This window comes from Pleurodeles waltl, chromosome 8 (assembly GCF_031143425.1).
Source record: "Pleurodeles waltl isolate 20211129_DDA chromosome 8, aPleWal1.hap1.20221129, whole genome shotgun sequence".
Lineage (NCBI taxonomy): Eukaryota > Metazoa > Chordata > Amphibia > Caudata > Salamandridae > Pleurodeles > Pleurodeles waltl.
This window is the reverse complement of record NC_090447.1, coordinates 81,892,163-81,907,799: the sequence shown is the minus strand read 5'-3', so window position 1 is coordinate 81,907,799 and position 15,637 is coordinate 81,892,163. Positions and strand designations below refer to the sequence as shown.

The window sequence follows — 15,637 nt, the reverse complement described above, 5'->3', positions numbered from 1 at the left end:
AAAGAGTCGAACTCAACTTATCCACAGGTAACTGAGTGTCTCCCTACCCACTCTGCTGTTTTCACACCACAGGACCAAAGAGCAAAATGGAAATGATCTTCATGTCACAAGCTACAAGTATGAATTGGAATGTTAACCTGGGATTTATAGGTGACAAACACAAGACAAATAGGAGGGCAGCTACGTTTCCACATGGCACACAGATTATCACCCCAAGTGTACTACTGCAGTAATCTTAAACAATTAATATGTTTATTTTTTGCACTATTGTGCTTGTTGGTGATTTTACAGATGTGTAATGCATGCAGAGACTGTCTAGATAAAGCACCGGTAAGGTCCACTTAGATTACACTTGCATTCAGTTTTGTGGATTAGGCTTTTTCCTGCATTATTTATGGCTTGATCCTATTGATGTTTCTATGAATTGGCTTCAAAATGTTTATGCACAATTAAGGCGCCTAGTTGTACTATTTTGCACAAATAAGAGAAAGGCAATTTCTGCTATTGCAAAACGGTGCATCCTCACAGTAAACTCTACCTGAGAAGATACTTATTACACGTCTGGTTGGCAGGCCATTCGAAACAGTTGGGTGGCATTTTTGTGTTCCTATTCCTCCACTCTGCCATCCTCTGAACCCATCTCCACCACACTTGGCATCCCCATTGAAACAATGACTGATTGGTTGGATTTAAGATATAATTTTGTATCACACTGTCCAAACATTTTGTAGTTGTATAAGTAGTCCTACTGCCATACTTCATGAAACCTCACCATGGAGTGTGTTGTTTACATGGCACCAACATGCAAATGCTTCCAGGGTCAGTGCAGAATAAGCAATGTGTGTGACGGTGAAAACCCAGATTTACAGTGTCAGAATCTCTCATTGGCACATTAAATGTAAATCTGTTTGTATTTCCTGTGGCATCCCTAACCTTGCTCCATGTGCATTGTATTTCAGTGCATATATAGAGACTGGGGTTTATATTTTTTTTAATACTTTTTAAATATTTAGAATGACACAATGGTGAATGTGCTACCAGGGAAGGCATTGGCTCAATGATGTCAGGCAGAGGCCTGTAAATACTAGAAGGAAGCCTCTGTAATATCCATGCACGAAACATGACTAGAGATACACGTGTTCCATCGAGGCGGAACCAGCCTTTCATCCTACCGAGGTAGGTAATGTGTGTATAATTAATTTAAAAAATAGATAATAGTAATATCTGTGATCACAGTCATATCTACCATTTACATCTGTGAGAGTTTATGTCACGTGTGATCAATACTTTGTAGTGAAAGGCCAGTAATGAATTGGTGTCAAACATAGGGCCAGGTGAATGGTACATGCTGCATTTCTTTTGCAAGCTTGAAGACAAAAAATCGAGATGGCTGCACTTTGGTCACATCATTCAAAGGTGAGAGAAGATTTGTAAGTTAAAAATGTATGTGTATTTTTATGGCTGTAAGGTAGCAAATCTAAGTTGCCAAACGAATTCACTTGGCCTATTGTTCTGGTTGCACTGACAGATGAAATAAGATGGGTTTTAATAGTTGCACCACTTGCAGGCTTTCCTTTTCTTTTTATGTTTTTCCTTTTCATAAAATAGATGAAATAGGATCTATATCTGTGGTGATGTTTATTTGAACTGTATCAATTAATCTGCTTCAGATGAAGCCTGCCAGAGATGTTCTTATATGTTGCAGAATCAGGTCTGTTGCTGTCTGCAGTCACATCTGTTTGTCCATTCATTTTTAAATGGTTTATTCTTCAATCACACAATGTCATTTAATTTGTTTGTAGGGTAAAGGGGGTAATAATTAGGAATGGGTGATAAATTCCACTCTGTCGGAGTTGCAGCCAAATTCTGCCAACCCCCACATGGTGGAGTTTTTTCTCGCAGCTCGCCAACAGTAAGTTGAGGAGCGCGGGGAAGAAATGGTGGCCCTAGCGCAATTTCCCGGTGCTAGGAGGGCACGTGGCAAGATTTTCTCACCAAGAAAGGTTGCGGGCTTTCATTACCATTTGTGGTGCGAAAGCTGCCACTCGAGTAGAAAATCTACTCAAGTTGCAGCAAAATCAACTAGAGCAGCAGCACTCACCAGCGCACCACATGATGCCGTTCGTGCTGATTTTTCAGCGCAGAACAAGTTGTTAGTGGTTAAAATCAGTGCAAAGTGACAATTTCCACTTGTTCGTGAAACTCTACAGAATCTCGTGGAGTTTTCATGCAACTCTCCAGAATTTGGTGGAGTGAAACTCCGCAAGTTCCGTCCACCCTAGTATTTATTAATCATTTATTTGGGTGGTCTCTAGAGTAGCCTGCTTTATGTAACACAATTTTTACAATGTTGATTGGTTTGTGTCATGAAGCTTTATTAGTTCAGTCATATGTTACCACGTCATGTTATGTCGAGGGCATGATTGTCTACTCCTGTGAAACTATAAAAAGTGCCTTTTCTGGGATATATGCCAGACATTTTGGTTTATTTCATGAAGGCTGAATGCACAACACTTTGCCATTTGATTTTGTGCCACATCTTTTTCCCTTTGCCTCGGAGGCAGACTCAAAGTTAATCCTTTTATTTATACCTGGCATCCTTGGCATGGTTTTCCTCTAACGTTTTGCCTTCAGGCCTTCTGTTTTTGATGACTTCATTTTTGCTACCTTAGGACTCTGAGCAGTTTACCACAGCTAACCAGTTCTAAAGTGCATGTGGTCTCTGCTTAGAACAAGGTAAAATTGGCTCATACCCAATTGGCATACTTAATTTACTTCTAAGTCCCTAGTTAAGTGCACTACATGTGCCCAGGCCATGTAAAGTAAGTGCTATTAATGGGCCTGCAGCACTGATTGTGCCACCCATTTAAGTAGCCCTTTAAGCATGTTTCGGGCCTGACATTGCAGAGCATGTGTTCCATTTAAACTGCCATTTCGACTTGACACAATTAACCTGTTGCCAGGCCCAAACCTTCTTTTTTTATACTGTATAAGTCATACCCAGGGTAGACTCTGGACAGCCCAAAGGGCATGGTGCCATGTCTTTAAAAGGTAGGACAAGTATTTTTAAGTTTTACATGTCCTGGAAGTGAAAAACTCCTAAATTCATTTTCACTACTGCAAGGCCTATCTTTCCCATAGGATAACATTGGAGTTGCCTTATTACATTTTATATGTGTCATTTCCAAATGGGAAGAAATGATTGGATCATGTTTGGTGTCTTTGGAATCCTAATTTAAAACCCTAATTTATGGTGAAATCATATTTTAAATTACAATTCTGAAAGTGCCACTTTTAGAAAGTTGGCATTTTCTTGCCTTAGACATTTGGTGCTTGCAGCCTGTCTCTGGTCACATGAGTTGATGTAGTTGGCAGTTTGGCTTCTTGCATTCCTCTTAGACAGCCAAACACAATGGATGCTTGGGTGTGACTGGATGGGCTATCACTGACAGGATGAGAGAGAGAAGCTGGGCCCAGCCTCACTTACACATGAAAAGGCTGTGTCCTGTCTCCACACAAAGGGCTGCATACCCCCTGTAGTTAGTCTAAAGCCAGGGCCAGGAAGGCAGTGCATCTGTGCACTTCAAAGGTATGCCTCTAGCACCTTCTCCCCACTTCAATGGCACAACTGTGTATGAAAGAAGGACCTCTGACACACAACTTCAGTACACTTCTGGACCTGTGGATACACTGCCAGGAAGAAGGACTGCTGTGCTGCTACAAAGACTGCCATTCTGCTGGATGGCTGCTCTACAAGGAACTGCTGCCCCACTCTGCTGACCTGTTTCGTGCTTGCCTCTTGCCTGGGCAAGAAGAACTGGACCTGTAATTCCATCTTGAACCTAGGACCCCAGAGAGACTCAAAGGGGGTAGTCTGCTGGCCTACCGATCTTAGCCTCAGGGACATAACAGGCTTTCCAACAGTTCCTGGACCCGTCTTTAGTGAGTTACTGACTCCTAAGAGGTGCCTGCCAGGTCCTGGACCCTTGACGGCTCTTGAGCTCTTACATTCAAGGTTTTGGGCTCTTCATGACCGCAAACAGGCCTGTTTGCACCGGAACCGATTTGCAATTATGTGCTGTAGCAATGATCCAGATATTACAAAATGCATATGTAGAGTTATACATATACATGTAAGTGACATAAGACATTTTGATTTGACATAGTAGTCATGTAAATTGCTTTGTAGCCTAAAATGCTGTGTATTGTAAAGGAACAAGACCAGGCACTGTGCTCTTGGAAACTCTCCTTGCATTACTAATGCTGCCAAAGCAAGCAGTGTCTTACAAAGTTGCATAAGTTGATACACAGTGGTCTGGGAATATTTTCTGAACATAGACATAAAATAGCCTTTGTGTATTCACATCTGACCTTTTGATCATAAAAAAGATTGAAAGAATGTGCATCTGCACCTGCACCTGCATCCTCTGTATTGTAAATAATTGTTCCCTAAAATGAAGACTCTCAACAAGGTTTTTTTGTTGTTATCTTATTTCTACTGTTGTCAAGGTGCCTGGTGTTAAGACACCAAAAGACAAATGTCTGAAAAGAACAAGCTCGGTTTTGTTTCCAAGCCAAGTGTTGCCAGTGTTTCTTTCAGGGTAATGTTTGCCAAGAAGTGAATTAGACCTATTGTATTATTTCATTTTTAAACCTCTAGTGCTCCAAGTGACCAGAAAAATCCTTCATTCAATAAATTCCTACCCTAGCTTGAGACTGGCAGAATACTATAACTGGACAGGGAGAAGCAAGTTTGAAGGCAGTGAACCTGGGTCAGTCAATCATGATCAGTTAGTCAGTCAAGCTGAATAATCAGCCTTGGTCCATCAATCTTTGTCAATTATTCTGTCCGTCTGAGAAGGAATAATTCTGTCTTTTACTGAGGGCTGTCTGACTGCTTTCCTGTAGGTCCTGTGCTGGCCGAGCTGGTGACTCATGATTCCAACTGCTGGTGTCCAGAACAGGACAACTGACTATTTCCCTCAGAAATAAGCTGGGTCATCACTAAAACACTTAGGCCCACATTGAAGGATGGCCTTGCGCCATTTAATGCCACATTAGGGTCATTTTTCTTATGCTAATGTGGCGTTAGATTGCCAAAAGCACAGCACCATAGCTACAAAGTGGCATAATGCATGGATTGCACCACTTTGCGACCCTTTGCACCACATTATGCATGCGCCATGCATAATGTATGCAAAGCGGGCGTTCCGGCGCAAGGAGGCCCACAAAAATGGCACAATTAAATCTACAAGATTTCATTGCGCCATTTTTTGTGTCATTTTTTGACGCACCCATTGGAATCAATGGGCCTCCTTGCTCCACTAGCGTCAGAATTTTTGACGCTAGTGGCGCAAAGCGCCAAAATAGCATCAAAAATGTTGACACTATTGTTTCTAATACTGCCATGGTGTGCCATATCTTAAATACAGCACACATATTGTGACATTAATGGGGCATAGAGGGGCGCAAGAAAAGTGGCACATCACAACATGAAGCGCCTTTTTTCTTAAATCTGTGCCTTAGGGTCAGAAATTACAACAGCACACCTTTAAACCAGACTAGGCAAATATCAGAACACATGCAATCAACAGGCACCAAACAGTTTTAGGTTTAGGTCTGGTGTTGAACAAGGCCTTTGGAAATTACTAAAATTATGTGTATAATATACTTAAAGAAGCTTTTAGCCACCTTTCTTCATCCCCTGGTTGATTGTTGTGTCGTGCACATTTAGCTTCCACCCTCTCCAGCATTCAGCATGGGGCAAAGGGTCAGTCTTTACACCCACTGGTTAACTTCACTTTGAGAGACTGCATTTAGCTCTTTAGTTCCTTTCAGTGCATGTTTTTTTTTTTACTTCATAATTGCTTTACTGTTTCCTTTCTGTTTAAAGCCTCAGGTGGAAGCAGGACTTTCCTACCAGATGTGAGCATAGACCACAGTTTATGCTTTATCAGATCCTGACCCCTGCCAATCCTGTTGTAAATTCCTTTTGGAGTATCTTTTGTTTCTCTGACTGCTGGTGTTTCACAGTGTAAGGGATTGCATTGCACCCTGTATTAAGTTATCCTCAGTGTTATACATGTGAATTCAGAAGCAGACAGTTCTTCAGAACAAGTTTATTCTGGACTCAATTTAACCAGCGGTTCTCTAATAAACTTTGCCCAGAAAGAAAATCAGCGTTTATCTTGTTTAATTTGCAGCACTTGTAACACTTTTTTTAAATGTATTTATTGAATTCTTTCATTCATTCATTCTTTCCTTATTCCTTCTCTTTGTTTATTTCCTTCTTGCCCTTTTATTTCCTTCTCACCTTCATTAGTTTTATCTCCTTTTTCTTTCTTTCTTTCCTTCTTACTTCCTTTCTCTCTTTCCTTTTCTTTCTTTCTCGTTCTACATTTCCTTTCTTCTTTCATTGTTTCTTTCCTTTCTTTTATTGTTTCTTTCCTTCTTTCTGTCATGTTTTTCAAACTTTCTTGCTTTGTTTCCTTATTGTATTATTTCCTTCCTTTTTTCTTGCTTTTCTTCTTTCCTCTTTTCTTTCTTGCTTTCTTTCTCTCTTTCTTTCTCTCCTACTTTCTTTCCTTTCTTTTTTCTTTCTTTTCTGCCTTCCTTCTTTCCATATTTCAGTCTTTCCTTCCATCTATCTTTGTTTATTGATTTCATTCTTTCCTGCTTTCTTTTCTTCTTTCTATACTCCTTACATGTTTCATTTTTTCTTTCCTTCCATCTCTTTCTTTCTTTTCTCCTTCTTTACTTTGTTTCTTTCTCTTTCTTTCTTTCTTTTCTTTTTCGTTCTTCTTTCCCCTTTACATTCTCTCTGTTTCTTCTCTCCATCTTTACTTTGTTTCTTTTGTCTTTCCTTTTTTCTTGCTCTTTTTTTCTTTCCTTCTTTCTCTCTTTCTTTCTCATTCTCTTTCTTTCTTTTTTCTTTCTTTATTTTGTTCTTTCTGTCCTTCTTCCTTCCTTTCTCAAATTCAAGAAGCTGGCAGCTAATAGCAAAATTATAGGCTTTTTATGTCTGTGTTACCCACAAACTTTTGATTTTACTAAAATTAGGTGTATGATATAGTTACTTACAGAAGTCAACCACAATGCATCCATTTGTCTGCGGTTATGCCCTTCTCATTTTTATCCAACTCATTCAAGCATGCATTAAGGGGCAGGGCATCAGCCCAATTCAGCCACTGGCTGACTTCACTATGAGTTATGGCATGCTTCACTTTCACAATGAGCACATCCGCACACAAAGTAGTTCCTTCCTTCAGTGCCAGGGAGTACTATGGTAATGGGTGCCATTCTGACCAATAAGCTATTTTTGCCTTTAGTCGTTTTTTTTTTTAAACTCGTGAACAGCTGGCGGGTCCCCGAACAATAAAGGTTTGCAAAATGAAATGCAATGAAAAGACAAAACAAGAATTGTTAAAAGGCTGGAGGCCAACGCCTGACCAATTGGTTTTGCCTATGCTTGTTCTTGGTGAATCGACTTCATGTCTTGTGAGTGCAGGACAAGTTCATGTTAAACTCTGTGCCAGCTTTATGCAGCTGAAATGTATCCTACATTCATACAGAAAATAATGAATGAAAGTGTCCAGCTTAATTCGTTTTTGTAAACAGCGATATGAACTGATTTATTTGTGTTTATAGTTGGATGGAAACGCGGGCCAGGGCAGGTTTGTTTCTGGGTCCAGCCCTGTGTGACTTGGAGTTGCCTGTGTGTGAAATGCACTGTGACCTAATGTTCGTAAAGTTCTGCAAAGATTCATGTTTCATTACGATTAGGTTTAAGTAACAAATGAAGTTTATTTTAGTGGCGTTTTGAGTAGCATTAGACTTATAAATTCGAAAACTTGGTGTGTGATTTATTGTAATTCTGTGCCCTTTGCTCAATGTTAAGTTCCTGAATAACTGCACATAGGAGATTTGAGTGATAAGCCTGGCAGGAATAGTCAGGATTTGGTGGGGAATAAAACGCCTGCAGTACTAGGGGAGGAGTTTATTGAAATCCCCTACCTTTGAACAAAGAGGTCCTGCAAAGAGTGAGTGGAAATCGGCTCCTGCTGGGACCTCAATATTCTCAAATTTTACAGAAAGAGACAGCAGTATAAGAGCTTAATAAATGCATGTGTCAGCAAATGTGCAAAAGGGGAGACCACTCCAGTGCATAATTTGTATATAAAAACGCACCAGTGCCCAAAGCCCTCCTCTTAAACACGCGGCTCCTGCCATTAAACGTGCGAGCACAGAATACTGAGGCGGCGTAATCCTGAAGCCATATCGGGCCTCTTTGATCCATTTACAGCCACTCCCTGCCCCCTCAGCTCACTCTTGCAGCTTTCTGCTTCCCCCCATTGTGACGCTTTTTCGTTTTTCTCTTCCTCTGTCTTTACCATATGTGCCTTTTGCTCGCAGTAAATATGCCTGAGTCAGAAAAATAAGCCCCCCCTCCAAAAAAAAAAGTGCAATTTAAGCACTGCACCCCTCTAAGATGGAGTGGTCCCCAAAGTGTGAACTTAGGTTTTGTACCGGGGGGAGAGGGGTGTGATTCGTTACAGGTCATCCCTAGATCGAAACCCTGCATTATTCGGACAATTTACTTGTGTAATCATGGATATTTTTTAATTACTAGGGTCGTGTAAAACTGCGAATTTGTTTCCCCATTAATTTTGCACAAAATAGATGACATTATGGTATGCCTCACATATAAATGCTACAGATGATAACATGATAACAACAGGGTCGCTTTCTTGAGTAGAAAATTACTCCTAAGAAGAAAAAAAATCAAAACAATCTACTGTCAGTCATGGTCTGCTTGGGCCAGTCATCGACCGAGAAAAGATGTGTAAAATTCCCCTCATCCAAATTTTTCAGAATTTTACATAATGCAAATTTCACACATTTCACTAATTTTACCGATGGGGGTCTCTAAAGTTTCTTTAGTGCAATCAAAATGTTGCACACATCCCGATTATTGGTAGTTTTCTATTTTTCCTTGGTAGTTTGCGAAGTTTCCTCCAATCTGCCGCTCTTTCCGCATCAGCAGGACTGCTAGTTAGAGCTAAAAATGGATTTAGAATTTTCTCACAAATTAACTTTAAAAAAATGTTTCCCTTACTTCTTAAATCTGGATGGTTGATGGGGATTTTTTCTGTCTTGCAAAAATTAAAATTGATGTGAACGTTCCAGCCTTCACGTGAATAGACGTGTGTATACATTAATGACCTATAGGTACTAAACGTGATATCTAAAAGAATTACTCAGGTTTAAGACAGGAAAACTCCTCACACCCTTAATTAGAGTGCACATTTTGTACGTCTATCCCTGGAGAGGGATTGGCTAATCGCCACTCATTGTTATACACTGCAGTGGTCATATAGTGCCACATGGGTTTACTCTTTTGAAGCACTGTCACTAATAAAAATGGCATTGCCTTAGCTCAGTGTCACCTATATTGTTGACCTTAGGAAGATGGTAAACCGAGCGGCATCACTGCTATATGAACTTTTCACTGCAAATTGTAGAGAGATCTCAATGGTAGCCACTCTGCTGATATCTGTCAAAGGGCCCCCTCCAAGCACTACTCCACTCTGACCTGAGAAAGTCCATCTCTCCACAAGATGGCCCCGGAGTTGAGGATGATGCCTTTGCCTTCTTGCACATTCGGGTCTATCTTTCCTACTTTCACAACATGGAACTCCTCATCCTGAGAAATCTGCAAATTCAGGATGTCGTAGGTGGCGGGGGCATCTCCGTTAGCATCAAAGTATAGTTCATCCCCAACAGGAGTTTTGAAGTGCACGTGTTTCAGGTAGTGAAGGATCTGGGACAACAAGATATATGATTTCAAACACAGATTGACTACTATAATCACTGAGATTATAACATAACATGACATAACATAACATCACATAGTTTTTTTTTTAAACAGCTCAGTGGTATCTCAGAAGAATGAGAAGCTGAGTGGACCCTGTAGGATGTGAACTTATAACTAAGAGGTCAACTAGACTCCTGTAGTGGACGCATTAGTCCAGTTGACCACCAGAACCGCCTCAGTTATGAATATATTATGCAGAAATAGCTATTAAAGTTTAATTTGTTATCCTGTGTATCCATACTCTCTCACATTTTTGTTGGGCTTGACAGTGCAACAGCAACTATCTGCTAGAGGTACTGTTACCAATTCTATAAACTATACATCGCATGGGCCTTGGCTCAATCCAGAAGAATATTGCTATTTGTTCTATAATGTTAGCTTTCCACGAAATACTCCAGTTAATATTCATGAGGGACTATTTTACATCTGAAAAGTAAACTCAATCACCACACAGTGTGTCACATTAAATTATCCCCTACATGCACTCTTGACAGAAATCAATAATGTTTGCTGCTTTCCCTCAGAATTGTCTAAGTCTATAGGGCAAGCTTAGAGATGATTTACAACATTTCTGCATGCAACACATGTAAACAGCATTTGTGAATGCAAGTTTACATACATTGTCACATTAAAGCCAGACCTGCTGTCTTTGCCAACGCATGTTCATTGTTCTTTTACTGTAATAAAATGGACTATGATCCACATTTGCCAAGGTAGATTTGCCAAACTAGATGATTTCTAAGTGGAAATGAGCAGAGGCAGGGAAATATGCACTTCTTTAAAACTTTAAAAAAGGGACCTGTAATTACTCCCATAACAGGAAATTATGAATTAAGAAAGCAGTGGTATCTATCACCTCATTAGAAATGGACTGTCTATGATTGAGAGGGACTGGTGTAGAGGTGTCTAATGTAGGTGCAGGGGGGCCGTGTCCATAGCAGATTTTCAGAATATCGACATAGATCAAAACTACTTACAATGAATCTAGATCGAATTCTAAATCGAATTTATGAATGTAAATAGAAGTAATTTGGATAGTCAGTGTTAGCCTATGATATGCATAGCTAGAATCAGGTTTACCATAAATAAGAATTCCTCAGATGTTTGCCCACTAATAACTTTGCATCTCCTTGATGACTCGCCATGAAACTTTGCAGACTTTATCCTCTTTCTACTTTGGCAGATGATGCAAAATATTACTGTGACTGGTCAAGGGGGTGTAAAGAAAAAATGGGGTTCTTAAAACACATTTTGCCCCCAATACATTTTCCACAGATTTTGTATATGTGAGACCCGGCCAAACGCCAAGTCGGATTTTCATGAAATTTTGCAGGATTAGAGATTATGTTGTGTAGATGATCCTTTTAGTGAGTAAAGGTAAGGAGTGTGAGTATTTTTTTAAGTTATAAGGCATTTTAACCTAGTGATATCTCAGGCTGTGGTAGTTTGGAGAAATTTCGCAAAACTGCCAAGGCACATGACAAATGCCATTATGTGATTGTCTAATGGCTGCCAAAACAGTTTTAAAGCAGCCATGTTGTTTTGATCACATATTGGCTGTGTTCTGGGTTAGTGGCTTAAATCGAGGTGAGTATTGGGTTTTATATTTTTGCCTACCTATTACCACTTCAGTAAAGTGGTAATTGGTAGGGAAAATATTTATAAGCTTCATTATATTTAAAGAAGTATTTACTGAGTACTGCTGTACTTAAAAAAAAAACAAATATATGTATATATGTAACAAATTAGAAAAAACAGTGTAATACACTGCATTTCACAAATATAGTGTACTACAGTGCATTTGCAATTTTTAACAAACTTAACTAAGTCAAGCAGTACCGCACAGTACTTAGAATTTACAGCACAACTTAAAGAATTACCAAAAAAAAGAAACTTTTTTCTTAAATGTTGTTACTAGGTACTTGTGCAGTGCTACGGAAAATGTACACTCGAAACTACTTCACTCTATGGTATTCTACTCTACCCCACTCCACGGTACATCACTGCAGTCTACTCCACTCCACTGTACACTACTTCACTATAAGCTATTCCACTCTGCGCCACTCTGCTGTATGCCACTACACTGTATGCTATTTCTCTATATGTCACACCATTGTACACTACACTACTATACGCTATTCCACTCTAAACCACTCCGCTGTATACCACTATATGGCACATTACACCACCCTATGCCACTCCACTGTATGCTACTCCACCTACACCACTCCAGTGTACGACACAACACCCAACGCCACTCCATTCTACGCTATTCCATTGAAGGCTACTCCACTCTATGGCACTGCACTGTATGCTATGACACTACCCCAGTCGCTGTTCACCACTCCAGTCTAGGCCACTCCAGTATATGCCACTGCACTCTAAGCTACTGAACTGTAAGCTATTCCACTCTACTCCCCTCCTCTGTACACCACTCTACTCTATGATATTCCACTTAATGCCACTCCAATCTAAACCACTCCACTGCAAGCTAATCCCGTCTACACCACACCCGTATATGCCACTCTGCGCCATTCCTTTTTACGCTATTCCATTGGATGCCACTCCACTCTACGCCACTCCACTCCATGCTATTCCACTCTACCCCACTCAACTGTGTGCCTCTCCAGTCTATGTAACTCCACTATATGCCACTTCACTGTACACCACTCCACTGTACACTCCTCTACTATTCGCTATTCCACTCTACGCCACTCCACTGTATGCCACTACACTGTACGCTATTCCACTGTATTCCACTACACTCTAGAACTATGCTATTCCACTGTGTTACACTTCACTGACACTACTCCACTCTTAGTCACTCCAGTGTATGCCACTCCGGTCTATGCCACTCCACTGTATCCTACACCACTGTACACTATTCCACTTTACCCCACTTCACTGTACACCACCCCACTATGCTTCTCCACTATATGGTATTCCATTCTAGCTACTATAAGCCACTTCACTGTACGCCACTACACTTTCCGCTATTCCACTGTATGCCACTACACTCTACGACACTTCACTCTATGCTATTCCACTGTATTGTACCTCCCTGTACATTCTAAGCCACTCCAGTGTACTCTACTCCACTCTACTCCGCTGCATTCAACCCCATTCCATTGAAAGTCAGTCTAGTCTATGGCACTCCACTGTAAGCTATTCCACTCTACCCTGCTTCATTGTATGCCACTCCAGTCTATGCAACTCCTGTGTATGCCACTCCATTCAGAGCCACTCCATTCTATCCTATTCCATTTGACTCCACTCTATGTTACTCCTTAATATGCAATTCCATTCTACCCCATTCCACTGTCCGCCACTCAAGTCTATGTGACTCCACTGTATCTTACCCCACGCTATGATATTCTACTCTACACTACTTCACTGTACACCACTCCACACTACGCTACTCCACTATACACTGTTCCACTCTAGCCACTCTATACTACTTCACTGTAAGCCACAACACTATACTCTATTCCACTGTATGCCACTACACTCTACGGCACTCCACTACACGCTATACCACTATAGTCCACTCCATTGGTCACTCTAAGCCACTCTAGTGTATGCCACTCCATTCTACCCCATTCCATTGGAAGCCAGTCTACTCTGTGGCACTCCATTGTAAGCTATTCCATTCGACCCCACTCTACTGTATGCCACTGCAGTCTACTCCACTCCATTGTAGACTACTGCACTGTATGCTACTCTACTATATGTAATTTCGTTCTATGCCACTCCATTGTACGTCACTCCACTCAATGTTATTCCACTGCCTGCCACTCCACAAGAGTCCAGTGTACGCTATTCCACTATATGCCACTCCACTGAACATTAATCCACTCTGTGCCACTCCAGTGTATGCCACTCCATTCAAAACTAGTCCATTGGGCGCCATACCACTCTACACCACTCCACTGTATGCTAATCTACTCTACCCAATCCACTGAACGGCACTCCAGTCTACACCACTCCACTTTATGCCACTTCACTGTACACAACTCAACTCTGACCTATTCCCACCACTCCGCTGCAATCTAGTCTATGCTATTCCACTGTATGTCACTCCCCTCTACCCAGCTCCACATCACACCACTACAATCTACTCTGCTCTACAACACTGTGCTCCACTGAACGACACTCTACACAACTCCCTCTCTGCCACTACAACCCACTTTACTGCACTCAACTCTGTCACATACTACTCTAATCTACTCTACTGTTCTGTACTAATCCACTCTACACCACTCCACTCAACCCAACTCTCTGACAATTAACTCTACACAATTTGAAAGTCACTCCCCTCTACCACATTGTATTGTGCTCTAGTCTATTACATGCCACTCCCCTCTACAACACTCTAATCCACTTTTTGCCATTACACCCTACTCCACAGTACAGCACTTTCCGACAGTGTACCACATGGCAGTTCACTACACTGTACGACATAGCACTCCACTCTATGACACTTTACTACACTATATACTATTACAGGCCACTCTGCTCCACTCCACGCTATGCCACTCTACACTACAACATAACACTGTACTCTATGACACTTTAATCCACTCTATCCTATATGACTCCTATTAACTACACTTCACACTACTCCACTAAACAATACTTTACTCCACTGTACGCCACTGTTCTACACTCTTCTCTACACTGCTCCACTCTACCACACTCTCTTCCACTCTTTGCAACACCACTCTACAAAACTCTATTACACTGCATGCCATTCTACAACACTGTACTCAACTTCATCTGTGTATACTCCACTTTAGAACTCTGTACTCCACACTATCATGCAACACTCCACTGTACAACACTCTACAGGACTTTAGAACATTTACAACACACCACTCCACTGTAATGTACGACATACCACTCCAATTGATGACACTTTATTTGACTGCACACTACGGCACTGTACTCTAATGCACTCTATTGTACACCACTGCACTCTATGATTTGAAACACATTTTTATTCACAATTTTAAAAAAGCCTTTGCAATTTGAAGAACAAAAATCAAAGGTTAAAACTAAGTTATAGTTAGGAAAACTATTTTCCCTATACAAACCTGTAGTAACATAGATCACTCCAAGGTGAAATAAAGATGCCAAAATGTAATCCAAGATGAGCTTTATTCCAGTAACAGAGGTCCCATCCAGACACCGTCCAACTGCCAGCTTCTCTGCCTCCAGCCTTCTACATGCATCACACTGTTCCATTCTACTCCTAGGAACTCTTTACTCATTCTCTAATGAATACTACACACCTCCCAGTTTTATTAACAAAAGAAAAATACATACAGAAGGAAGAAAGGAAAAAAAACCAAAAAGACAAAAAAAAAAATCAAAAATTCAACAAGATTGCTAAATACATTTGTTCTAATTAGCTTGATGAATCAGAATTAACCAAACTATCATTAAGAAATTTCCCAAACATATTACATTTGAGAACCACCACCCGACTGAGATTCCACATCTTGGAATCCTCTGTTCTTACCGCACTGATGAACAATTTAACCACCCTTGCAGGTTTAGATTTATTTATGCCTCTCCCTTTGTTCGCAGGTCCACGAATGAGTACCCAATCCCCTACCTTAACTTTAGTTACTTGTGCTGACTTCCTTGAATCAAAATATCTTTTCAGAGATTCTATTTTCTTTTGTTCACTCTCTCTCCAACAATCATCTGATACTACCACCCTTGTCCTTAACTCCATATCATGCACCCAACTGGGAGCCA

At 40.7% G+C, this 15,637-nt stretch overlaps 1 protein-coding gene across 1 annotated transcript in view; it reads right to left on the bottom strand.

The window, feature by feature from the left end:
• LOC138249474 (vomeronasal type-2 receptor 26-like) overlaps positions 1-15,637 on the bottom strand; it is a 206,640-nt gene that overhangs the window by 141,373 nt on the left and 49,630 nt on the right. Inside the window, exon 5 of the mRNA XM_069203433.1 lies at positions 9,593-9,820. Coding sequence (XP_069059534.1) covers positions 9,593-9,820 — 228 coding nt within the window. The remainder of the gene's footprint in view (positions 1-9,592; positions 9,821-15,637) is intronic.